The sequence below is a fragment of the Lepisosteus platostomus genome, chromosome 11 (genome assembly GCF_059453375.1).
Source record: "Lepisosteus platostomus isolate fLepPlt1 chromosome 11, fLepPlt1.hap1, whole genome shotgun sequence".
Taxonomy (NCBI): Eukaryota; Metazoa; Chordata; class Actinopteri; order Semionotiformes; family Lepisosteidae; genus Lepisosteus; species Lepisosteus platostomus.
The window spans coordinates 33,497,476-33,523,776 of NC_142621.1; the positions used below are offsets into that span (position 1 = coordinate 33,497,476).

A 26,301-nucleotide genomic window follows, 5' to 3' on the forward strand; every position below is an offset into this window, starting at 1 on the left:
ACCTGTTTCTTATCCAAGACAGATCCTAAATTATTTTCTAAACTAGTTGCTGAACAAATGTGACATGCCCAGTAGTGGTGTACAGATTGCACATCATAGGGCATCCTCAGGTGCAGTCCTTAAGTGCATTAGCTGAAACAGGTCAGACATGGATTAGAAGCCCCTTGTTAGGCTGGATTAGCTTTGCTGTAGGGAAAGCTCTGCACCCTTCTATCCTGTAAACTCTTATGTCCACTAAGTGTGCAGAAAGGTGTTTCCAGCCCTCTTGTCTGAAGGATCATTAATCTACGCCAAATCCAGCATTTCCTTTTTTTTAAAAAAAAATAAAATCCTTCACAATGTGGCCAAACAATCCTAAAAGTGTGCTGTTCCTGAGACCACAACCTATCATTCCTTCTAACATCATGTGTTACATTTTATGTTCTCCTCTTGATCTGTGTTGGGGAGCTGCTGTGTGCTCCAGGTTGGTCCCTGCCTACTGTATATGTAGACTACTTAGAAACCCTATAAATGGATGGATTTATTATTCCTTATTGAACTACATGTTACTGTATGTAGATTACTTGTGGGCTAGAAGCTTGTTGGAAGCAATATATCTTGTACTGTACACCTAGGATACTGTCATATCCGATTCTGTGCAATTCCTCTTATAAAGCCTAGAAAAGGATGTGCCCATTCACTGGTCTCTGAGCTCAGATAACACTCTGCCATAATTGCCATAAATATTTCAATCATTAGCAGCATGAAGGTGCGAAATGTCCTGCTGGAATATTGTCAGGATCGGCTCACTGAAGGAGCAGTAAGTGAGGTTCAAAGACTCGATCAACGTTGACAGTGTAGTCAGGTTGTCACTAGTCACTTCTTGTGAGCTGGAGTTTCTGATGCAGTCGAACAAGCAGAGAAAATGAGATGGAGAGAGAGTATGTGTCAATCCTATCAGTGTGTTGCTACTAGCATTCTCCCAGAATGTAGACTATCATCATCATAAATTGACTGTTTCGGGAGGAACGTCTTATCAGGGTAGGAATTACTGGTTGTGAGTAACCTACAGTAGATATCATATGACCAAGATTGACTCTTGGATTGACCAAGAGCAAGAAGGCATTATCCCACACTGGGCATATTGGTTCCTTTCTTTGTTTTCTTTATTGGTTTTCATGAGATTTCGCATTCAATGGGGTAAAATTGCCTCATCAAATTAAAGAGATTACCTACTGCTTATGCAATTAAGTCACAACAGTATGTACTTCACAGTTCATCAATTAATCAAAATTATGAAATTAATATCTAAAATCTGTATACATTATTTTTACATCCATATAGTGTATGCATACATAAACTGAGTTTCTATGGATACTTAATATGTAATAAAATGCCGTTTAATTTTTAAATAATACATTATCCATACTGTATTGGTATTATGTTGTTTGCGTAAATAAAAAACACTTTTATTACTGTTGGAAAGTGATTTATGTTGATGCATCCTTCTTAAAATAATCATATTCAGTCATGAACACTTCCCTATATTAAATATCGGTTATATTGATTAAATATCATACTAGTGCTGTTATAGCCCCAGAAAACACAATTCGGGGCCCTCCAGGGCCCTCACATATTACATTTCCATAGTGTTTCCATATAATATAGTGGTAATATAGACGGGCGTATGCAAACAATTTGATCCAAGAGTTACCTAAAATTAAATGAGAAACACTAAACACCTTATTCCATTAAATGTCAATTAAAAGTCTAGGAATTATAATCCCTTTATGTTTATTTTAATTGTATTTATTTAATGCTACACTATATTTATATATATATATATATTTTTAGCCCTATAAATCTCCTGCTCAATCGAAGAACAGAGGTGTTCAAAGGGAAATATGACATACTGATGTAATTCATCACTTTACATGGAAGGATAAATATTTTAATGGAGAGAGACACATGTACTGTAGGATTGATACTATAATTAGATAATGCTTTTTTAACTAAATATAAAAGAGAAAGTAGTAGGATCCTGAAAAATAAATAATGCAGGATATTGCCTTTAGTTGTAGCCTGTCTTAGATCACTCACATCTGCTTGAGAAGCTTCAATTTAAGATACTCAATCTCATCATGGTAGCGAAAAAAAGTGTTTTTGCAAGCAGCTGAGACACCAGACAAAGCCACTTTGAGGCCACCTTCTTCTAAAACACAGGCTGACCTCTTGAACTCAGTGAACATTTTAATTTTAACATCCTGGTAGCACCTCCATGCAAACACTGGTTCCTGATTGTCATTGTCTGTGGTCAGAATCACAAATATATCCATATCAACAGAGAAATAAGAGGAGTTCACAATGGCTGGACTGATAATATCCATTGCCGAAGCATTGTGTTTCTTTTCTTCTCTTTTCAGTATGGAACAAACCTTTACTTGATCACTGCAATACAGACTTCACACTTGGAGTTTATAAGAGGATGGACCAAGATATTGGTTAGACAAAAAAAACACCTTTTGCAGCAAACTCCCTTTCTAAATCCTCACAATTGTGAGGGGGTGGGGGGTTGGGCAGTTTAGCCAGCCCAGATAAGCAGTGTTAGAGCACAGCCCTCTCGGGACCTTACAGTATATCCCTAGAAATCACTGGGCGAATGAGCCTCTGCTCTCATTCGCAGGAAGAGAATTGATCAGGTGACTGATTAAAAAGCAGAAAACGGTGGCTTCCTGTGTCGGTGAATTTCTGTTGTCTGAAGAGCAGAGGGTAGAACCTGTCTGTGCGCCCTTCATAAGTAGAAGGACTGACTGAAGACTAAGGTGTTGAGATTTTGGAAGCTTTTGAGGGAGACAGAATATTGGAATTGCTTATTTGAGGTTTAACTGCTTAGCCATGTTAATTAGGGACTTTGAGAAGACGTTTAGGCTGCAGCTCAGAAAAGATCATTTTATTAGCCATATACAATTTCTTGTATTAGGAATTCATCTTTTCACATACCTCAGCTTGTTCTCCATGAGACACAGACAGGAAGAGAAGCTTGGGGTAAGAGCACAGGGTCAGCCATTGCATAGCACCCCTGGAGCAGCTGGAGTTAAGGGCCTTGCTCAGGGGCCCAACGGAGTAGGATTCCTCTGCCAGCCACAGGATTAGAACTAGCAACCTTCAGGCCACAGGCACAGATCCTTAGCCACAGTGCCACTGAGCTATGGTGTTTGGTTGTGGTTTTTTGTATTCCCTGCACTATAAATAAAAGGCACTAGGGTGTTTACAGCTGTGTGTTAGGTGTGTCTGCTCGCCTGGACCTTCCTATTTTAACGACCCTGTTATTGTAGCGGAGCTAGTGTGGTGACGTCAGAGCCCTCACTGCGCATAGCAGGGTCCTCAGCTGCCTGGGCTGGGGGAGATCTCCTTTAGCTCACGCGGTTGGTGCCCTGTTGCGTTACACCAGAGACCTGGGTTCGTGCCCCAGGTGTGGGGACGGAACGGGTGGCGGGGGGCACAACACCCCGTGGAACCGCAGTGATCACATTATGACGCACACAGGGGATCGTCACAGGTGTCATTCCCTTAGTTAGGAGAGCCTTGTGAAGTACTTTATACAGTACATATTCGTCTTTCACAAATAGGAGCAGCCAAACTACTAAATATATTTTTTTAACCATACCACTCCCTCTTAAAAGGAGAAATCAATTAATTAAATTGAAGTTGAAAATAAAGTTTTCAACAAACAAGATAAAATATATATATATATTTTATATAAACTCATTTTTAAAATAACTGTCTAAATGAGTCAAAGAGTCCATTTGAAGAATCCATTAAAGAATCTCTCTAAATGATTCACTGCGTTATACTGTATATCGTGACGGAAACAAAAGGGACTGCAATTAAAAATAAAGTAAACAGAATTTTATACAAAAAAATATTTTTTTCTTCTTTCTGTCAGGTACGCTGTTGCTGTTACGCCTGGGAGGGTCAAAGCTTCCAATCCTCGGGCACCATGGAAACGAATTGCACTCAGAGGAGGAGCTGGACACTGCCCTGTGTCACCCAGCTCCAGTATGGAAAGCTTTTTCAGGTCCCTGTTACCATTTAATGAGCCAATGACTGGTGTTTTGTTCCAGTCCAGCCTGTTCTAGTCAGTAACTATCCCTTATTATTCCGATCCTGCCAGTCCCGATTCTGAATCCGGAACAGTGGCAGTCGTGTAGACCCAGTCTGTTTTCCAGCAGCCCTTACTGCTCAGTTTTCTCAGTCAGCCCTTTGTTAATCTCTGTGCCCAGCCAGCCCTTCTGTCCTTTACACTGTGTCTCACAAATGGATTCCTTTATTCCTCAGCCAGCGAGCTTTTCTATACCAAGCCATGGCATAACAGTTGCAGGAAAGGCATCACAGAAGCTTTCATCTCAGTCTTACACAAATAATCTAACCCAGCCAGCAGGGTACGCAAGTTTCATTTAGCATTTCCTGGTAATAGTAATTCAATAACCCTTTCTCACATTTTGTTTTTGAAGCACTATGCTAGAAAAGTAAATTTCCATATACTGTACAGTACTGGACACACAGAACCATGATATGACAAAATGTTCTGGAATGCGGCTTAGTTCAGTTCTCAAAGCTCATTCCACGTGAATAAACATGTTGAAAAATTAAAAAAATGTTATGAATAAATAAAATAAAAATGTTATAAAACTGGTACATATATAATTGTCATGTATTTCTTTTTTTCCATAAAAAGTTTCAGTATCTCTCATTTTTATGTATATGTGTTGCAAACAGGAATACCTAGATCTTTAACAAAAGGAAAGAAAAGTCACATTTAGTCACACTGAACCTTTACACAGTTCTCATTCTCCCTTGGTATATCTTCAACCTACTGTAGGCTGCTTTAAATGGAGTTTATAATTTAAGTTCAGGAGGGACGACAACAACAAAGCTCAATCGTACTCAGCTGTCAGTAATTAGCAATCGCTCCCAACATCCTTCCTCTACCAAACGCTATAAATACCTACGTGATCCCCATCTCTGCATGCCACCTCCACCCCTTCTCCACCTCTGCAGCTACCCCTTGGTCACCCTGCGTGGGGTTCCTGACCTCTCTGTCCTATGGCCAGGAGGTCAGCCCTCAGCCAAGTGGGTTGAGCCAATATTCACTCCATAATACTTTCATCACGCTTTAGTCTTGGGTGTTTTCATTCCTAGTGAATCAAAATTAAAAGATGTGTGCACAAACTGAATTAGGTAAATTAAGGTAAGTACCAACTTTTCAAATTTATTGGAGGTGTTCATCTTAAAATGCACATTAATAAAGCATTTCTTGCTACCATCCTCACACCTTAGTAATTTCACAGAATCCTCCTGAATATTTTTTTTTACTAGATATCACACATTTTCCATGTTATTATGCATATTATTATGCAAACTTCATGCTGAAAGATTGCTCAGACTGTACTTTTTAAGTATTTCTAATGTATAATAAAATTCAATGAATCTATTCTAAATAACATAGATACCTTTGTAAAAAACATTATTAAGCCCATACTGTACCTTTTGCTTCTTAATTTTGGCCTCGTTAAAGATGAGTCTGAGCCAGCTTTATGAATGAAGTGATGACCACTTTTGCTGAAATGTATGGCCTTTCTTAGGTTTTGCTGTGTTGCTCTAATCACCGTTAAGCTAACTTGCAGATCGCTTTCTGTTAATATTTGAAGTGAAATTAAGTGCAGACACCGGGATTTGTCAATTTTAACGACAGTTTTATCTCCTTGGCAGTGGCTGTTCTGCACAGACGCCTTTTAGGATCAAATATCGGTTGCTTATCATGCCAGCAGCCATATCACCCTGCAACTCACAACTGGCAACCCACTGAAGCTAAGCAGGTGTGAGCCTGGTCAGTACCTGGATGGGAGACCTCCTGGGAAAAACTAAGGTTGCTGCTGGAAGAGGTGTTAGTGGGGCCAGCAGGGGGCGCTCACCCTGTGGTCCACGTGGGTCCTAATGCCCCAGTATAGTGATGGGGACACTATACTGTAAACAGGTGCCGTCCTTCGGATGAGACGTAAAACCGAGGTCCTGACTCTCTGTGGTCATTAAAAATCCCAGGGCGTTTCTCGAAAAGAGTAGGGGTGTAACCCCGGCGTCCTGGCCAAATTTCCCATTGGCCTTAACCAATCATGGCCTCCTAATAATCCCCCTCTATGAATTGGCTTCATTACTCTCTGCTCTCCTCCCCACTAATAGCTGATGTGTGGTGAGCGTTCTGGCGCACTATGGCTGCTGTCGCATCATCCAGGTGGATGCTGTACATTGGTGGTGGTGGAGGGGAGACCCCATTACCTGTAAAGTGCTTTGAGTGGAGTGTCCAGAAAAGCGCTATATAAGTGTAAGCAATTATTATTATTCACTGATAAGTTATTACAGTAAATTATCATAATTAGTATCATTAGATCATAAAACAAACTGGCAGTCATCCTATGGTAATCTCCCAAATATATACAAAATACAAAATACATTCATTCCTGTTTTAACAAAGATATAATCAAAAATAAAAAAAAATATTGGGGGTTCTTGAGTACACACAGCACCAATGGAGCTGGTGTCTATGGGAAAATGTTAAGAATAAAAAGGGTAAAAAAAGAAGCAATGACTAGATAAAAGTGTTAATCACAGAGGAAGGCCTGACCTATCAGAGGACTGCTGTGGCCTGTAGTGAGCACATCAATATACCCTGCATGGGTCCCTCATTACAGAAACTCACTCAGGTATCTCCACACTACTTTCTCCTGCTAGCCATCAGGGTATAGGAGGACATAGGGTGGGCCGTTAAAGCAAAGGAAGGCAGTTACTCACTAGGGACACGGTTGATGGCTCTCAGGGGCCGCAGGACTCTGACGGTGCGCACAGCTGAAAAACTGACATTCTGCAGGTTGAGAGAGTACTCCAGCATCCTGAGGGAAGAGCAGAGAGAGTTAGCAATGCACTGGGATAAAACACCATGAGCTGTGAACTTTACTGGCCCTGTCTGGTCTGCCGACGCCAAATTGTCATCTGAAGAAGACAATGAGTGGTGTATGTTTTTCTCCAGCAGATATTTGGTTGCTTTATTCTCTTTTCTCAATATACAGTATTCTCAATATATTAGGATGAAAAAAATAATACATAGAAAACAAGATGTATACAGTACCTATTACCAAAATATGAAAGAAATCCATCCTGGAGATATTTTTTTTTATAGTTGAACAATACAGTATTTGTTGCTATTGAGATTAATCAGTGAGAATTTTCACTTATTCAAGGGACTAGCATATTGATATTCTGCAACAACATTAAAAAGTGAACATTTTAACAGAAGAAAAGCTGAAAGTGAATTTAAGTCCTTTAGTTAAAACATGAAATCATTAGGTTATTTAAGTTACTACGTATCTACTTTATGCCTAAATAAGAGTAGTAACCTCATTGTGCTGTTTTGCTCTTTGCTGTTGCCTTCAGTTTTAAACTTTATTCTCAATCCTGTAATCAGATATTCTTTTAGGATCTGCATACAATTTAGAACACATTTTGACTTGATATTCTTTTCACACTCCCTTCTTTTGACATTAACCACTGCTTCATGCCATATTTAGAATATCTTTAGTATTTGGTACAAAAACATCAATGTAACCATTCGTTAATCATCTACTGACAATGTTTTTGTGACAGCTGAACAGTCTCTAATAGATTTAATAAACCCAAGTCTTACTGTTTTCATTCATGCAATCAATTTACACAATTCTGTCATGTCATAAAATGTACTTCTGATTTAATACTGACATGTTACCCAGTTGCATAGGTTTGATATTACTTCATCATATTTTCACTGCACTGCCCAGCTAATATTAAATCTATTTAATGCATATTAAAAACTACATGGCAGCAATATTTAACTTAAAATTGCAACTGTTAAACTGCAGAATAAACTGAAGTAAAGCAACCCAAAATCTCAAGATCTACTTTATTGACTAATGTTTGTTCTTGACTGTTAACAAACATCCTTTCTTGTGTGTCTACTTCACAATATTAATGGTTCTGTAACTTGTTTTTACTTGTTCTTCAAAGTCCAATTTTTAGTCAGAGAAAATACTTTTAAAGTGATTTTCCAATGGATTAAAAATGAAAGAATAAATGTTTGAGTCAAACCTATCTCCAATAAATCAGTTCAACCTGAGTGATTCCATTATATACAAAAGGATATACAAGAACAAGAGAAATGAGAGGAGATCATTAGGCCTATCTTGTGATTTTTACTGTTTTGTAGCTCAGTTAACCTAAAATGTTATCCAGCCTCCACCTGGCAGGGAAGCTGTTTGCAAATACACCTTCATTAAAACTTTCAGTGTAAAGGAGAGTTTTATATTCTGCATCCTAAATTAATTGCATTTTGATTTCCAGATGTGACCTCATGTCCTTATTCTGTGTCCAAGTATGAAATATTTTTCTGGGGTTAAAGTTATTTGTACAACTCAGGATCTTACTGTATGTATTCGAATCAAATCACCTCATAATATCCATTGTCCTATACTGAAGAAAATTCAATCAATGAAGTACTCTCCAGTATGTTGATTCTGAAGAAGTCCATTGGATTGACTTTGTGGTTTGACTTTGTCATTGCCTTTTAGGTATTTGAATACTGTACATGAATCAGAGCTCCATGTAGCTTTGTCAGATAAATAAAAAAAAGATTCAGCTTTAGCTTGTTAATGTAGGACCATCTTTAAGTACAGGGATGTGTCTGGTCAGTTAATAAATAATGGGAAATTCTCTTTCATTCTCTTTCCCCTGCAAATAATGAACCATTGGAAATAAATGACAAGTTGAATCTCAGTAATAAGTTGTTGAAATGCTGTCTTAAAATTTGTTAATGTAGGTTTATGATATGTTTGGATGCAAATGTTGTCAGGTTGTGTGATTATTTAACTTGTGTTTACCTTGATTTGTGCTGTCCGCATTCTTCTGTTAAGTAAATCCCATCTCAGAGTGTTCTGAGGTGTAGAAGTATAATGGCTCACATTCAGTATTTGAGTCATGGAATTAACACCTCTATTATTGCCATTATACATAGTCTTACTGTACATGTAAACATGTAACAACATGAATGCGTTAAATCAAATAAGAAACTTCCTTTGTGTCCATCATCTTTGGCCCCCCTGATAAGGAAGTGGGTGCATATACCTGGGACTATTTAAAATATTCAGTTCAGTTTATTGTCCTATGCACAAGTGCAATTAAATGCTTATTTGCATGTATGCACCAATACAAAGACATTAAGGAAATACCAACAACATTAACACAGAACAGCGGCAACAACAACAAGTTAAATAACGTACATCTTAGAAAAAAAGCAAAGGTGTTTTTGTTTTAATGCATCAAATATGTGCATTAATTAACATTTATGGATGGTAAGAATGCTTCAATGTAAGTATTTACTGTCATACCTCCAAGTACTGTAACTAACATTTCAATGCTTGTCATGTGCTCCCTAAAAGAACGGAAGTGGTTGCACAGTACTGATGAGACAGAGTCTATAACACTATGGCAAATGTGCTAGTAGACCACTGTGGGAGACTTAAATGAATTTGAGTCAGCACATTTTCCAGCCATAAGGAGACCTTTTCTGGTCATGGAATGGTGTATTCATTTCCTTGTCTCTAAGGGTTTTTGCATTGTAAAATGAGATTGAGACTCATTTAATTAAAACTGATTAGAGCATTTGAAAATATGTTTAATATGACAGGATCTCAAACTCACAGACTGTGTGTCATCTATCGTCTACCCAGTTCCACAATCAGGCTGTCACAATATTTAGCAAAACTCATTTAATCAGGCTTGCGGATGGTTGATCAAGCAAGTGCAGCAAGTGTTGAACTTCATTATTCTGTTTTAATGTAATTTTCTCCTACCACTTTAAGAATCATGGAAACCATATTTACAGCAATGTTTTGGAGTGGAAAATTGTGGCTGTGAAGGTATGTTGACCTGCAAGTAACTAGAACATTTGATTTGAAAATGCTCAGCTTTGGAAATGTTAATTATCCCTGCAAAAAGAAACTGCTGACTACTTTCTCACCCTAAGAAAAACTGACAATGAACACTACCAATTCCAAAATAAGTGGACTGTTGATTTTCTTTTCTTTGAGTACAAATAGACACATGTATTGCAGATCACATGCTTCATCTGCAAAGGGAAAGTTGTTATATTAAAAGACTACTATATTAAATTACATTATACAATAAAGCATACAGCAATATGATCATTTTGCTAGTTTTGGCAATGCTGTGATTACTATGATTAATTATTATAAATGATTTTAGGAAGCCATTGACTGATGGTGAATATATCAAAGAATGTCTTACTAAAGTAACAGTGAGACTGCATGTCCAGATAGAAACAATATTTTCATAAATGTCTACAAACACAAAAGCAGAGTTGTTCTTGAGCTCTTTAACAATCTTGATGAGTACCTAATCAAGAAAAGCACATCTCTCTGTGCATATTCAATTGCAATTGATGAGAGTACTGATTTAGTTGACAGAGCACAGCCTGCAATATTTGCAAGAGACGTTGATGAAAGTATTACAATAACTGAGGAACTGCTCAACATGTCAACAATGTGCAGTAGTCACAATGGACAATGACATTTTTCTTTGTCTCCCAGAAGCACTGGAGCAACACAGTCTGCTGTGGCATTTGTCAGCAACCTTAACTACTGATACTGTATGTCTTCAGCAATGATTGGTCAAAAAACAGATTGGTAACAGCAGTACCAAGAAAAATGGATGTGAAAAACACAGACCAATTGATAGTGCAGCACTGCATCAATCACAACAACCACTTAGTAGAAAACTCTTCCAAAAGTCAATGTAACTGCACCACTAGTACTGTGACTGTGTGTTAAACAGGGATCATACTGTATAATGCCAGAGGCTGATCTCTTCAAACAATGGTTGATCCATCTTTATACTATCCTCTGCATTTTTTGATTGGAAAATTGTAATAGAGAAGAATATCTTTGAGCATCTATCCATTTTCTAACTGGTTTATCCAATACAGAGTTGTATCGGAGCTGTAGCCTACCCCAGCAAGCAACAGGCACAAAGAAAGGATACAGCCTGAATGGGATGCCAGACACAGACACAACCATGCGCCAGGACCAGTTTTCCCAGAAGTCAAATAACCCACAAGTAAGTTTTTGGACTTTAGGGGGAAACCTGAGCACCAACAGAAAAGCCACACAAACATGGGGATAACATACAAACTCCATACAGACAGCACGCCAGGTCCAGAACTGAACACAGAGCCCAGACACAGTGAGGCAGCAATGCTAACCATTGTGCCACTGTTCGGTCTATCGTGGAGCATGATAGAGTAAATTAAACCTAAAGAAGAACACTGGGATTTTTCTTAACTATTCTAAAGCAAAATGTCACTTGTACTCTGACCACTCTAAGTGTAAATTCTACCGTCTATTCTTCAATCACAGTGAAAAATCAAAATTCCTGTTCATCCTAAATACATGGAGTGTTTTCTATGCCATAATAATTTCATGTCATGGGAAATCAATCTGTAATCAGATCCATCTTCAGTGTAGGGGGTCATGGCTATATCATTAGCTAACTTTGAAACAGATTCAGCGGATGATTGAGTCCAGATTTGAACTGGATAGGATCTCCTCAGTTTTCTGCACAACAGGTGGTCTAGGTACAGTGTTGGAATTCGATATACTGTATGTCTAGAGTTTATTGTAGAGCTAGAACTGTACAGATGAGCAAAAGCTAAATGGGGTAATTTAGCTTGCTCACTTAAAAATCTTTTAAGAAGAATGTACAGCTTTTGCTCTTCAAATAATCTCTGCTTTCCAAGAATGAGCAAATAAAAGACTATTTCAGACTGTCAGCATACTTAAAAGTTTTAAAAAAATATACAAAAAATTGCTGAAAATAATGTGTATACTGTATATGTCAAGTCCTCTTTGGAGATACAAATAAAAGCAATATCTCTGTAATGTCTCGTTAAACAGCAGACCATTGTGTGTGTTTATTACACATTGTGATCACATGTAAGTGTTACAATAATTTAAGATATATTCATAATTAAACTTGTCTTATCCTTTTTTAATATATCCAGAATATTTAATGATAAAATAGTGTAACCATGAATAGTGGTTGTTTTGTGCAATTTTCTTCCTGGCAAAATTGCTTCAGTTCTGACTCGTGGGGATCATTGATAGACTGCAATCTTTAGTCTTGCCATAAATATTGCATTCAATTCAGGATCTTGATTGGGCCACTCAAGGACATTCACTATCTGCTCGTTAGACCACTTCAGTTTGACTTTGGCCTTGTACTTGGGATTATTGTCTTGCTTAATAGCGAATTTTAGACTCAACTGGGATTAATGGGGGACTCAAGTACTTCTGGTAGTAATCCTTTTACATTGTGCAACAGACAAGGTACACAGTGTTTTTATTATTCACAAAAAAGTTTAAAAATAAAATAAAATAAACTACAATAGCTTGTATGTGAGCTCCTAACTGGCTTTATATCCCCCCCACAAAAGGGGCAGCTATCCTGCTACTGGTATGTTTAAGTTGTCTTCTTTTGTCATTTGAAAAACCATTGTTTCAAGTAAAACAAAAAAAGAATGACTCACTTACAGTTGTTTTTAGCAAGGTTCATTGCCCTGTACACTTTCCTCTTTGTTTTTCCGTAGTTCAATGTCTTCCTCCTGGTTCAGATCTTTCTTTAGTTCAATTCCGTCCTCCAGTCTCAGACTGGTGCAAATCCAATAGAAATCTATAGCATCCCAAATGTGACAGGCTTTTCTCAGCCTGCGCTCGGTAGTCAATTTATATAGGCTGGAAGAGGGCACACAGCTGATGGCATTTTGTGTGCTGGCATTCACTTGTGGCCATTATCAGTAGGTATGGGCAAAAGAGACAGTGATTTGAATCATGCTTCAAGGAAAGTACCATCCTTCCAGGGCAACGCCCTGTGCTGCATCAACAACCCTCAGTTCTGGTAAACCTCCCTACTGATGAGAAGCAGCCAATAACCTTAAGCTCCCACCACCAAGCTTAACAGAAATAACACTTGTAATTTATACAATTTTGTGTTTTCACTGTGTATTAGAGGGTAGCTTCAATTTAATCATTGTGCCCTCGCATTAACACTCACTCGGCCATAAGTTAACAGCAATGTTTTTATTTTTAATGGATACATTCAGAATATGCAGTTCCATCTAATTTGGTCCTCAATTCCCTGTTTTCCCACAGGTATGACCCACAGATCATCAAGGATCAAGAAACTTCCCAGTTACTCTATTGCTGGCATACTGTAAGTGACATACTGTACACTAAAGTTTTTTATCTCTTTGATTTTAATTTATCTTATGTCAAAGATGCAACAATTGTTATGGTATGTAATTAATACAGCTGTCTGTACAAGGAGTTATTTTCTTGCACTCTAATTATTATTATTTTATTTAAATGCAATGATGAATGCCATCATGGGAGCCAACTCAGCTATATTTTACATCAAATAGGAAAGTTAATCTACATGTTAATCATGAAAAGTACTTACACTTAAATAAAGATTTAGTACTAAACGCATAGGCCTCAATGGCATTTGCTGGGATTGGTAACATGAAGGACTTTACTTCATGTTGAAAAAAATATAGGTAATAACATAAATAGGCAGGCAACATCAATTTGAATTATTCCTATTTGTACTTGTTAATGTGATGTTTGATCATGTAGCTACAGTGTGAAGTCTTGATATACCAAAGGAATCCCTGCTATTCATTTCCTGAAGTACAGTACATGGACTTTTCCTTCAATGCTTATGTGCACCAATGACGAAATTGGTTCATTAGCATCTTCACTAATGAAAATGGGATGCTCACTGACAGCAAATAATCTCTAATGTTGGCCAGATAACTTCAAGCTTGAGAACCCCATCAGAGAAGGCTCTTTATCTTCCCTGCCTTTATATTGTAGTGGTTGAATTTTTCCCATCACAATTGGAAGTTGCTGTCTTGCCCTATGCTCCTTAGTTTGTTTGGGTTTTGCCTCAAAGTTATTTGTTAAGGGCACTAAAATGTTGCTCTCTTCTGCACACAGGTGCATTCAAGTTTTCAATAACCCCATGCTTCAATATTCTTGCAATGCAAACAAAAGGAAAAATAATTATATGTACTATCCTTTTCCCTTATGAATCATTCTAACTGCAGATTCCTGTACCAAACTGAGAATTTAAAAAATAAAAGTAAAAAGAAAAACTTATTTGGCCGTCATGGGTTTAGGTGGCAAACATTTTCACAAACGTAACCTCTTTAGGTCTCACATCTTCATAACTAAGTCAGGCTAAAGAAAATGCACCTCAACGGTTAAATTAGTCTGGCAGGCACGGTGTTGAAAATTCACTTCAGCCTTGTTCCGGTTTAGTGTTTCTGAAATCTGTTGAGAAGGGTTTGTCAGGACTGATTGAGTCTGATGGGAGCCAGATGTGGCTGGAACCATGGAAAACAGTAGTGAAATCAGCAAAGAGAAAAAAAAAACAGAGGGAAAGCACAAGGCAATGTGGGTTCCAGTCACGAGAGGAGCTGTGAAAGGTGGGGGTAGGGGGAAAGGGGAAGGCCCAGCTTTCAGCAGAGCTGCGTGAGGAGACTCCACAGAGGCCCTGGCCGAGCCTGCCAGCAATGCGCTCAGCTCACGCCACACCATTCAGGGCACCAACAGAAACATGCAAGCTTAGAGTTTCCTCATGGACAAGCACGGGGCCTGGAGCAACTTTTTCATTATCGTCTTAGAATTCTCATTCCAAGCTCCAGTCAATCAATGTGAAGCACCTCAGTTGTTGGTAAAATACACCAACCATGCCGACAGCAGCTCTAAAGCGGTCTTCACATAAAAGAAGGGGGCGTGGGTACAGATTGATGCTGTACAATGTGGAAACTATTCCGAGAAGAAAAGTTATGAAACACTAAAGACATGTTTTGTTGAAATTCTGAGGCTGATTAGCAAAGGGTTTGCCAATACTTTCCTTACAGAGAGCAAGTAACTGACTGTTTTCCCCTTAGATTGGATATCAACAACATATAAAAATGTTCATATAGTGTATTCTTTACTTTTTCAGGGTATGATTCCAGACTTAGCTCCTAAACTACCAAACAAGCAGGATGAACCAAATGGCCTCTTGTTAGCTTTCTTGTGCACCTATGATTTACTGTATTATTCTTACGTTCTTATGATTTTATGTAAGAACATCTCTTTTTTTAATTTACCTGAGCAGGAATTTCAGCACTGAGTTTAGTGGTGTAGTACATTCTGAACAATTTATACTGTATGTCTATTCAGTAACAAACAAATCCAAATTAAAAATAATTTATTCAAAGCTTCCACCCACATTGACAAATCTACACTAAGTATACATCAAATAAGATAATAAATTATAAATGTAACATTTCTTATCTAAATTGTGTAATTATTTATTTTACCCACAATCATGTTCTAAATATTTTCTAGCATACAGTATGTGTTTTAAATGACCAGTAGTACAATTCTCAGGATATACTGTATGAACACAAACAACTTATTTTTGTTCGTTTGTTCATTCTGCTTTTCATTAACGACTACACTACTTTCCATTTACCAGTTTTTCCTTCTACTATATGTATCTCCTGTCCTTTTCTCTTAGGTCAATCAGGAGCATCACCTGGAAGCTCTCTGTTTTGTGTAAACGAAGACTAATGAATGAAGACTATATGCAGATTTGATTAAAAACATCCATAGAGCTCCCTATATGATAATGGGCATACTTCGTGCTAAACTGTGGAGCTTCAGGAAAGACCCTCTCCCTGATTGCCCTGGTCTCCATCTCTTCTTCTTTCTGTGTTTGTCACTCTCGTATCCTCTGCCTACTACACACATCTTTCTCTCAATGTATCCTGCTGGCTCAGACTTTTACACACTAGGAGAAACACTGACTGACAAAATCCTTTACAGGGCAGGGAATACAGATACAAAGGTAAGACAGACTCGCCACCTCCCTTAGCCAGGCCAGCATTCTCCTTCCCTATCTTTTCCCAACTGGGGAAGAGTCACATCGCATTGCACATTGAAACCATAATGCAGAGTCCAGTCAGTACAGAACACTAATACAGATTATTGGACCATTTCTTTTACCATTTCATTTTGTTTATTAATAAATGACCGGATCAGAATAAACGTTATCATCCTGTAGTTTACATCCTGTATATAACAGAATTGTCTTTACTCTTTTTCTGTTGATACAGTATAGCCACCAGTGATGGGGTGTGAAAAAATAAAAATTTTGGGGTCCAGGATTGGCGTTTGAGATTATGTCCTATGTTGTCTCTAACTGAAGCAGAAAAGCTGGTCATCACATTAATCTTTTCTAGAACTGGTTACTGCAATGCCCTTCACGCTAGAGTACAACACTAAACACACTTCTGTATGTCCAGAATTTGCCAGCCAGATTCCTGAGCTATTAACCTTTTCCAAAACGCATTCTAGCAAGAAATCAACTAAAAAGAAAGGTTATACAGTAGAACTGTCTTTACTGTTTGTTGGTATTGAATATAGTAGGTCCCTGTGATGGGGGTATAAAAAATTAGTTGCTCAGGCATGAGAAAACATTCTATGTTGAATACATTTAAATAATGTCTGCTTTCCTTAAATTTGATTTCCTTCTTTTTTAGCATTTTGCTGTAAAGAATTAATTCAGCTGATTGTCTTCAGCATGTTCTCAAACATAACGCCTTCAGTTTCATTGGTGTACATAGACCTTATTAGCTACAGAATTCATTGTAAGTAAACACAAAATGTGTTAATTCCACTATTACTTGCCAGCAGAATATTTCCATTTAAGCACATGTACAACCATCAGATATCATCCACAAATAGGAGGCATCTACAGGAATACAGTATGACAAGACAATATTGTTTGATTACATTGACTAAAACTACAGGTAATCTGCCACTAGAGGTCATCATACAGCCTCTAATTGTTTAATTGTAAATTGCCATTCTGGGTTGTAATTATTAATTACTGAATTATTGTCTCTAGAAATACACCCTTTTACATGGGTTTTTACTAGGTGTGTTTGGTGTATAAAGTCTACAATAATGCCTCTAGGACTTCACTGGCCATTGTGAGTTGTGTCAAGCTAGGGGCTCTCACTGTCCATTTTCTGAGATGTATGATGAGATTTTTACACTTTCAAATTTTAAAAAAAAGCTAGCATGGTGGTTCATTTGTTAGTATTGCTGCCTTGCAGTGCTTGGGCCCTTGGTTCAGTTCTGGACCCAGGTTGGTATCTGTATGGAGTTTGTATTTTCTCTCATGTTTGTGTTGGTTTCCTCCAGGTGCTCCAGTTTCCTCCCACAATCCATTGAAATTTGGGCCTGGTGTGAGTGTGTGTGTGTGTGTGTGTGTGTGTGTGTGTGTGTGTGTGTGTCTGTGTGTGTGTCTGTGTGTGTGTCTGTGTGTGTGTCTGTGTTTGCTCTATGATGGGCTTTTGTTCAAGGGCTATCCCACCTGGAGCCTTTAGATGTTCAAAGTGAACATTAGCTAAATGTTTAATGTTGAATTCTTGATTGATATGTAACTCTTTTACTTTTTTTTTACTTTGCAATTTTTACTAGCAACTACATTTTCACCCAAATAGTTTGCAAACTCAAAGCTTGAGTTTGCAAACCTATATTGCAACTAAAGTGAAAGAGAATCTAGTAATCAGCTGTTGTATGAAATGAACCAGAGGACATGCAGGTTATAGAAATGATAGTAATCCTTGCACTGTCTGTCCATCATGGTTGTTTTATAAGACTATTGTGCTTGCAGAGGCAATTTAACCCCTGATAATTGTTTACAATTGTATAAGCTGCTGGTGAGGATGTGAACCAAGAATAAAATATGAATATGAATAATAGGAATGAGAATTAATGTTAACCTATGTCTTTTTATTCTTGGTTATGATACGTTACAGTGGATTATAGGTTTGTGAATACTGATTAGCTCTCATCATTTCAACATCCTTAAAAACATAACCATCTAAAATGGACTCTAATTTCAATTTGCATGTATAAAGTCAAAATTGGTAGTCATTATCATCTTCATTAGAACTTGTTAGTGGGGCATAACTAACTTTGACAAGTGAAAGGTTGTATAAATGTGTCCTGCAATAAATTGTTTTGGTGTGTTCTATCAGCAGACAGCTGCAAAACTATTAATCTATGTAACATGAATTGTCTTGAAACAGTTCTGCTTTACAAAGTTGTGAAACATTGAGAGCTAATAATGATAGTTATTCCTATAATTCAAACTATGGTTATGAGAAAAAAAAGATTTAGCATGTGTAGATTACAAATGGGTTTCAAATGGGTTCTCGTTTTCAATATTTGTGACCTGCTGCGGAGGATGTCTTTAGTAACTGTTTCACATCATAGTAGACTTACAGTACCTAATGTCTACATAATCATAGTAGAAAATGTTTACCTAATGTGCTCAATGTGGCGTGCCTATCCGAAAGGAGAAACTTCTCAAAACTAAAGTGAATGTCAGTAACTCCTTACAGTAGCTGTAGTTACTCATAAAGAGGCTGAGGAATATTTTTATTCCAATAGTTTTCTTCAGACAAAATGACTTTTGAGTCACTCTCACCATCTTCTTTTGTTACAAAATAATCAGAAGTTTGAGAAAGGTAATACAATTCTTTGTTTCGTGAGGGAAACAAATGTTTTATATGACACTTTAAATAAGAAACATAAAAGGCATATTTTAAATCTGAGTAAACTTTTCCCCCCTCGACTTCTGGTATTCTGTAAGTCAATCCATTCTGTGTTTTTTGTGTGTTTTTTCAAATAAATTCCATATCCACAGTTTAACAAGTCGAAGGTTTGACCTCTTTGTGTGCCAGTAAAGCACAAATCTGGGGTGCCCTGTGCCAGAAAATCCTTCTATTTCAGAGAGAGCCTGTCAAAGCCATTATTTTCCTGAGAGAAGGAACAGCACTTAATTTGAAGCAGGTGCCTCCCGTCCCAGAGCGAGCAGAAATACTCACGAGAGGCTCTCCTGTGGCAGCCAGTAAGGCTGACACGAGTTTGTGTGTGAGTGCAGGCGCGGGCCAGAGTCTGAAGAGGTTTAGGGTTAGCCGAGTATGAAAGTGGGTGCTGCAGCACTATGCAGAAAATTAAGAAACAAATTCACATTTTAGGCTCTCTGGTCTGTTTATCTCCTTAGAAAAAGAAGAGATTGACCTTACTTAGACAACCTATTAATTCTGTTACATTCTCCTGGTCTTTATACCATTAGGCAAAATCTACATTCAACTGTTTTTTGGGGGAATCTGAGAATTTTTTGAATCCCGTTCAGTTTTTTCATTAGGAACTTTTATTTTTAATTTAAACTTTAAATTAAACTACACAAATAAAAGAGAGCTGACTGATTCCCTTGGTAGCCGTTTCGCAGAAACAATAATAAGAAACATCAAAATATCTACTGTATACGACTCATATTCAATATTGAGTGCAGATGTACTGTAGAGAGGAACAATAGCTACTTTAACACAGAGTACAGCAATGAAAGTGAGTACTTTGCTCCCTGTCTCATCGGAACAATTGACAAAAGTTGAAAGGAACACTTTAAACTATCCAATCAAGTCTATCTACTTTTGCCTTTCGGAAGTGGAAAACAAACAAAGAGTTCCCAAAGGATGGTACTCAACACATATGGAGAGAACATGTAAATCCTATAGAGATGGGCACCAAAAAGCTGTATTCAAACTCGGGACCCTCAAGCTAAGAGGCAGCGGTATTAACCATGACAGGACCATGCTGGCAAGTCTGCAAGTACTTTCTTTAAAAGCTTGGAAATGCAAAAAGACAAAGGAGTAGCAGAATTATAAAGATAGTGGTAATATTTACATGGTGACTTGTTAAATTACTTGGAAAAACTTTTTAGAAATTCTTTAAGAAATTCAAATTTTACTTTGTCAGGCTTTGTGAGTATTCTCTCTCTGCTCTGGCAGGACAGAGAAGCACTGAGTCTCCTCTACAAACTGATAAGGCATATAGACTCCAATTTATATATAGTAGTTTTAAAATCTGTACATTTTTTCCATGGAACTGCTAAGCTGTACAGTATTAAAAAAAACTGTCTCCTTAATATAACCACTAGTGAAAAAACAATATACTGATGTCCTTTAATGTAAAGTTGTGTTCTTTCAAGTAAAAACAGGTCTTAGTAACTTAAAAATGATACCTACTTAGTGGTCTAAAACATCTATAACTGGACCTTTTCTGAGAAACCTTAAATTTCTGGACTGCATACTAGAAAACATCAACTGTGTGGGTAAAACTCCAGACTACACAAAGACAGCTTACATAAATTGAATCTCTTTACTTTGGAATAAAGAATTTTTAAGGAAATGTGATAGATTGTTTTCCTGACTTGAAACATACTGCAAGACTCTGAGGTCCTGCCTACTCCATGCAACAGAACTTGAGCAGTGCACTCAGAAGCATTCTAATTATTCTAGTTCATTGCAACCAAATTGTAATACCTTTTCCTATTTAATGGAGTTTACAATGAAAGTTCAGGAAGAATGACAGCAGTCATTCTGCCCTTGCTGTCGTAAAAACATAATCATTTCTGATGTCATTTTGGAATTTTTGAACTGTCGCTCAGCCTTTTCTCCTTCCCATTCATCTGTTGCATCAAACTCTCTAAACCTCTACGTTCGCCTACTCACTTCACTGCCAGCGTTTTTTCTTTTTCCATGGACCCTCAGATCTATTGTTCCAGTAGAGACTTTTGTGATCTCTGCTAGGAGGACCATTCCTGCAATGTTTTTGCCCTCTCAATTACCTGCTTTTCAGTCTAAGCCATCTTCACCCCCAGGTCAGTCTTCTCAAGCTTTCCCTGTTTCAGATCTGCTGTTTCTATTCTTCTGTCTTCTAAACAACCATCCTCTCAACCATATCGGGCAGTTTCTGCTGCCAACCCGTGCTCTGGGTGAACACAAACAATGCCACAGCACTCGCAACTCTTTTCCAAAACTTTTCCTTCCATCAACAATAAGACCATAGCAAAACTCCAACAAACTCTTTATAAACATGGAATAACAATCTTTTCACCAAACCAATCCAAGATCTACAATAAACATGCTCTATTTCCCCAGCATACTTGCACAGATCCCCACAATGTAATCCATGAAGCTACTGTACACTCCAGTTGCCTGCAAGGAGCTTTCAGGTGTCCATGTCTCCAGCCTTCCATTTTGTCTTACTGTATATTTCTGTTGCCTAATCCATGCTTACTTTTATTTCTTGTCTGGGCTGTTTCACAAAGTGACATTACTCAGTCAGCTGGATAACTTTAGAAAATATGTTGAAAAAAGTCTGAATTTTCAGTTTCGCAAGACTGCATTGTATCTGGTTAAGTAACAAAAGCAACATATTCTCTATTTTCAACTTGCTCCAAGCAGGTGAATTTAAAGTTGGCCTGACTTTATGGTTAAGTGCTCAACTCAAAGACCAATCAGTCCCCTGCAAAAAAATAATGTCACCTTTCTTTAGAGATCCAGTATACATTTGCAAAGAGAATGAACGTTTAGAGATTTCCAAAACCCTTTTCATTTTGCCCTTTTCAGATAATGTTTAGGTAAAACATACCATTTTAGCAGACAGGGTATACTTTTCATTCATAATCTTTTAAGCTCATACAGTATGTTGTTAAAACTACATACTGTATAATATCATATACCGTACTGTACAAAATTCCCCCCTCCTCCCCAGTAACCTCAGAATTTTTATGGGTCTGTGCAACGAGAGGGTGTGAAAGTGTACTTACTAATGCTTAACAAACTCTATTCACATGAGGTCTGCTGCCTGATTTCACCATTGCTATTCATGCAAGAAGAAATCCCACTGCATGGTGAAAATCAGGAAAAGAGGACATCAAGGAGCACTTTGAGATCTTCACCTGCAGTAAAGCTCCAGGCTGGAGCAGATGGAAGAGCTGGTGAGGGAGAGGGTGCCAATTTCAGCAGTACTCCGACCTGCCTGAGGAGTGAACAGGCTGGGGACACAATGAGCTGCAACATTTTACTGATGACAACAATGATGCTTCAGAATAGGGAAACACACTGTGCAGGTTTACAAGCACAAGAGTGCAACATTTGTCAGGAGGATTTTTTTGATATTTATAAAAGGTGTGTGCTGCATAAGTCGCAACTTTCCCATTCAATACAAAATATATTTTGGATTATTTTATTCTTACAGTTAATCTTTTTCATATTCACTGTACTAAACATGCTTCACAACAATGCTCAAATGATGTGATTTGCCTTTTTGTGCTTTGTCTAGACATGAAGTAAACAACTACCCACTGCTCAGCCTTGTGATCTGGTTTCCCTAACAAAACAACAGAATTTGCCATACTCCCTTCTCAGACATGTCAAGGTCATGGCACGGATTTCACCAAAATATTATTCTTATATGCTTTTTGTGCTTGTGATTTTAACTACACTCTGAGCAAATAATTGTACATTAAAACCAACCACTCTGGATTCTTCTTTGCCAAACATGTATACTGATCTTCTCGTTACCTAGGTTACCACTTGCTTACCGCTTTTGTTTGAGAAAGGACTTACGTTACTATCAGTATTACAGACACGGGAACTTTGAGCGTCCATATTAAAATTAACCTGCAACCATTTTATACATATTTTGGTAAGTCTGTGGGTTAAATATATATAGTATCTATACTTAGAGCAGTATAAAGCACAACAAATTAGTATTATTACCAATAGCATTCTCATTTTAATGCCTTCCTGTATGTTACATACACATTATGTGTATTACGCAGCATATATAGTTCAATACTATATTTACAGTTTATCAGACTGAACTGGTGCTCAGGAAAGAAAAACAGTGTCACACAGCTCAGTAAAGCACTACACTGCAATGTGTGGGTCAGTCAGATAAAATTGCCCAAGTCTTTTTACTTCTGCAGCCTCCCTTTTCATTGCCTTCTATGTCATCCGGGTTTCTCTATTTCACAAACTCTTACAGCCTTTTTGTTTGCTCTAGATACAGTAAAATCCCCTCACAGATACTTCTTTGAAGTCTTAAATGTTCATAGCGATTAGGTAATTTGATTTCCTGCCTAATGCCCTCAAATTGAGTCTGACTTTAGTGTGATACTAAAGAATTGGTCACTAAGCCAATTTCATGACTGTAAAGCACCAATTCTGGGGGAGCAGCTGTATTTTTCTATTGTCTTTGTAATTGCCAACCCTATGGGCTTCTTCAGAATTAAAATGTGATCCACAAACCTGAGCACACAAGTGGAAACAACATAAAGGGCTATGAGAGAATAAGTTACCCAGCCATGCTGTTGGACATTATGATACTGCAAGAATACTGCAGCGAAAGACAAAGGTCTTATGAACATTAAAATAGTGGTGTGGCAATTAGTGCTGCTGCCTCACATACTGTAGGATCCAGGTGGGTTCAGGAGCCTTCTTTATGGGTTTTTCACTTTATTCACACGGCTGTGTTTCACCCCACTTCCCAGAGACATGTTGGATAGGTTATTTGGCTTCTAGAAATTGCCCCTGGTCAAAATGCCCTTGTCTCCACCTCATTCCCAACATGCATCTTATTGTATGTTTCTGGGTAGGCTTTGGGTTGACTCTCACCAGCAAGAAGCAGTTTTCTGATAATGAATGAACAAGTATATTTTTTAATATATAACTTTTTTCACTCTAGAAGAGAGATGATTGCCATTATTGCATTATCTTTAGTGTCAATTGGACCTTTTTTTGTAGTAAGTGGTATTTCAATTCTGGATCCTTTTCTCAGTTATGGTTATAATCTTAAAACATCACTTTTCCTGTTCTGTTTCTACATTAATTCTTTATGTCTTTGTATTTGTATGCATTATCTCAGCCTTATGAGTGTCTGCATTTAGACTACCATCTACTCATCTACTTCTTTTGCATTGTATTGCAGTACATTTCCATGTATTTTTAAGCATTTTAGCAAAAACATTTTTACCATTTTAAACAAGTTCATGTATCTATTTTTCCATCACTTTAGGATGTATTGGTAGAGACAGCCTTTTATTTGAGGAACCAATAATTTGCATAACATTATAAACTAAAGCTTGGTTTATCAGGTATATTCTGTACTTCATTATATGTATCAAGTATAAAATTTATGAAAATGAAAAATAAATTTCAGATGATTAAACGGCTCTGTTATCAAAAAAGATTCATCAAACCTCTGGGAGTAACTTAACCAATTTTCATGGAAATGCTTGAAATTAACACTTACAGTACTCTGCATGCGTTTATATCTTTAGTCTTGGAATAAAAATCCAAACAGATCCTCTACTAATGCTATTCTGGTGTTCCTTATGCTAAAGCAATATGGAGATTGCTGGGAGTGATGCAGTTAGCAATAAACAAGAACGGTTAATGTTTGGAATCTCCCTGTTACATCATTCACAGTTAACTCCTTACACCTCGTCTTCCTAATTCTTTAATCTTTACTAATCATCTTCCTTAATGAGACACTACAGCAAATACTGAAATAACTTCTTCAAGTGAATGAGCTAAAAAAAATCACTCTGGATTTTTATTAAAATCATCATCACAATTCCTTAACCTTAATCCTTGCAAACTCTTCAGTCACACTCTTTTACACAGAGATTTGCTTTGAAATGAATCTGCCATGCTGTGGAGTTCAGCTGTGCTGAGGATTCTCTCACTTGAAATCATTTGAGTGCTCTGTTGGATGTTTAAATCAACATGGCAAGCTAGAGCCCTCGATGCAGGGAATACCACGGAAACGGGCATGCCGTTCCCTCCAGATTTATTCATTTTGTTTGATGAAATAGGAACCAAAAACATCAGAACAAAGGAAAGATTTATGGACTGGATGATGTGCTTTCCTTAAAAACTAAAATGTTAAATTCTAATCATAATCAAATTGAGCAATTAAATGACAAAAAATATTCTAATAGTAATAGTAAAGCAATTTAAGTCCCGAAAAACACAAGGGTCGCATTTTGTTGCACTCTGTAGTTAGTATTTAGCAGATACCTTTCTGGCATGGAATATACTGGCAGTACACCCCATGTACTGTGTTGCTCTTATCCTGGAACCTCTGAGGGGAGATACAGTATGTGAACATTCCTACTGGCAGAATTGCTCTAGGTCCTTCAGATCCTTTCATTCTGTTTGTTAACTGCCTACAGTCTTTGAGCTTGAACCTCAAATGGTCAATTGGAGTGAGGTCTGGAGACCAAGGTGGCCAGTTACTAACATTTAATGTGTGCAGTTAACAATATCCTTTTTGATTTGGATGTACTGTATACTCTGGATCATTGTCTTGCTGGAATGTCCAGTTTCAGCCAAGATTGAGTCTCTTGGCAGAAAGACCTGGCCTACTCATGGTTCATGTTGGACCCAATGATCTTAACCAGGACCTTGAAGTACAGTATAGTACCCCCCATATTACATACTGTAGTTAACATAAGAATTTTTATGGGCTGAATGATGTTTTATGCCAGATGTAATACAGATTTGCATGTCCAAAAAACTCAATATACACTTAATGTGACTATAAGACGTAGTTACAGTTGTCATTCAAATAGTTTAGTGAATTTAAGTGTTTCTGTGATTCACCCTCAGAAGATCCTTTCTCACACCATCGTGATTGCCACATAAACGTTGAAATTCTGAAATTTGAATGACCATTTGCCTGTAGTCTCGAGAGAGTTCTCTGACCTTAACCATGATGATGCATGCTTCTACTTTTGACCCCAGAAACCAGAAACCTCGAGAGGCCTGTATTTAGTTTTGGAGAATTCCATTGTATTTCGAAAAAGTAGAATGTTATTGTAGATTTATTGTTATTGGATTTCATTTAAAGGAATACATTAAGTTGTTGTAATTACATGTGACCCTCGTATTTTCTGAAATTCACTTAATTATGTAATTACAATATAATTTAAAAATAAAATTATAAGTAAACACATAATCTACTGTATATCCCTAACTCATTCTGTCCTGTGAATCTTTTTTCCTCTAGACTTTTATGTAGAAATTGTTCCACATGAACCTGAATGTCCTATCTTAGTACTTTCTCTCTACTCAAGCAGCGTGCAATGTCTTTGTTATACAACATGTCATCAGCATTAACAGACATTTCTGAAATGTTTGACTTCTCCATGTGTATCTAGAGGATGACAGCTTGTGCA

General features: G+C 37.4%; 1 protein-coding gene across 16 annotated transcripts in view; it reads right to left on the reverse strand.

Moving 5' to 3' along the window:
• The window catches only part of cacna1g (calcium voltage-gated channel subunit alpha1 G), a 349,737-nt gene that overhangs the window by 165,205 nt on the left and 158,231 nt on the right, over positions 1-26,301 (reverse strand). For all 16 annotated transcript variants that reach the window (XM_088599330.1, XM_088599329.1, XM_088599325.1 and 13 more), the window contains exon 5: positions 6,829-6,926. In XM_088599330.1, coding sequence (XP_088455456.1) covers positions 6,829-6,926 — 98 coding nt within the window. The remainder of the gene's footprint in view (positions 1-6,828; positions 6,927-26,301) is intronic.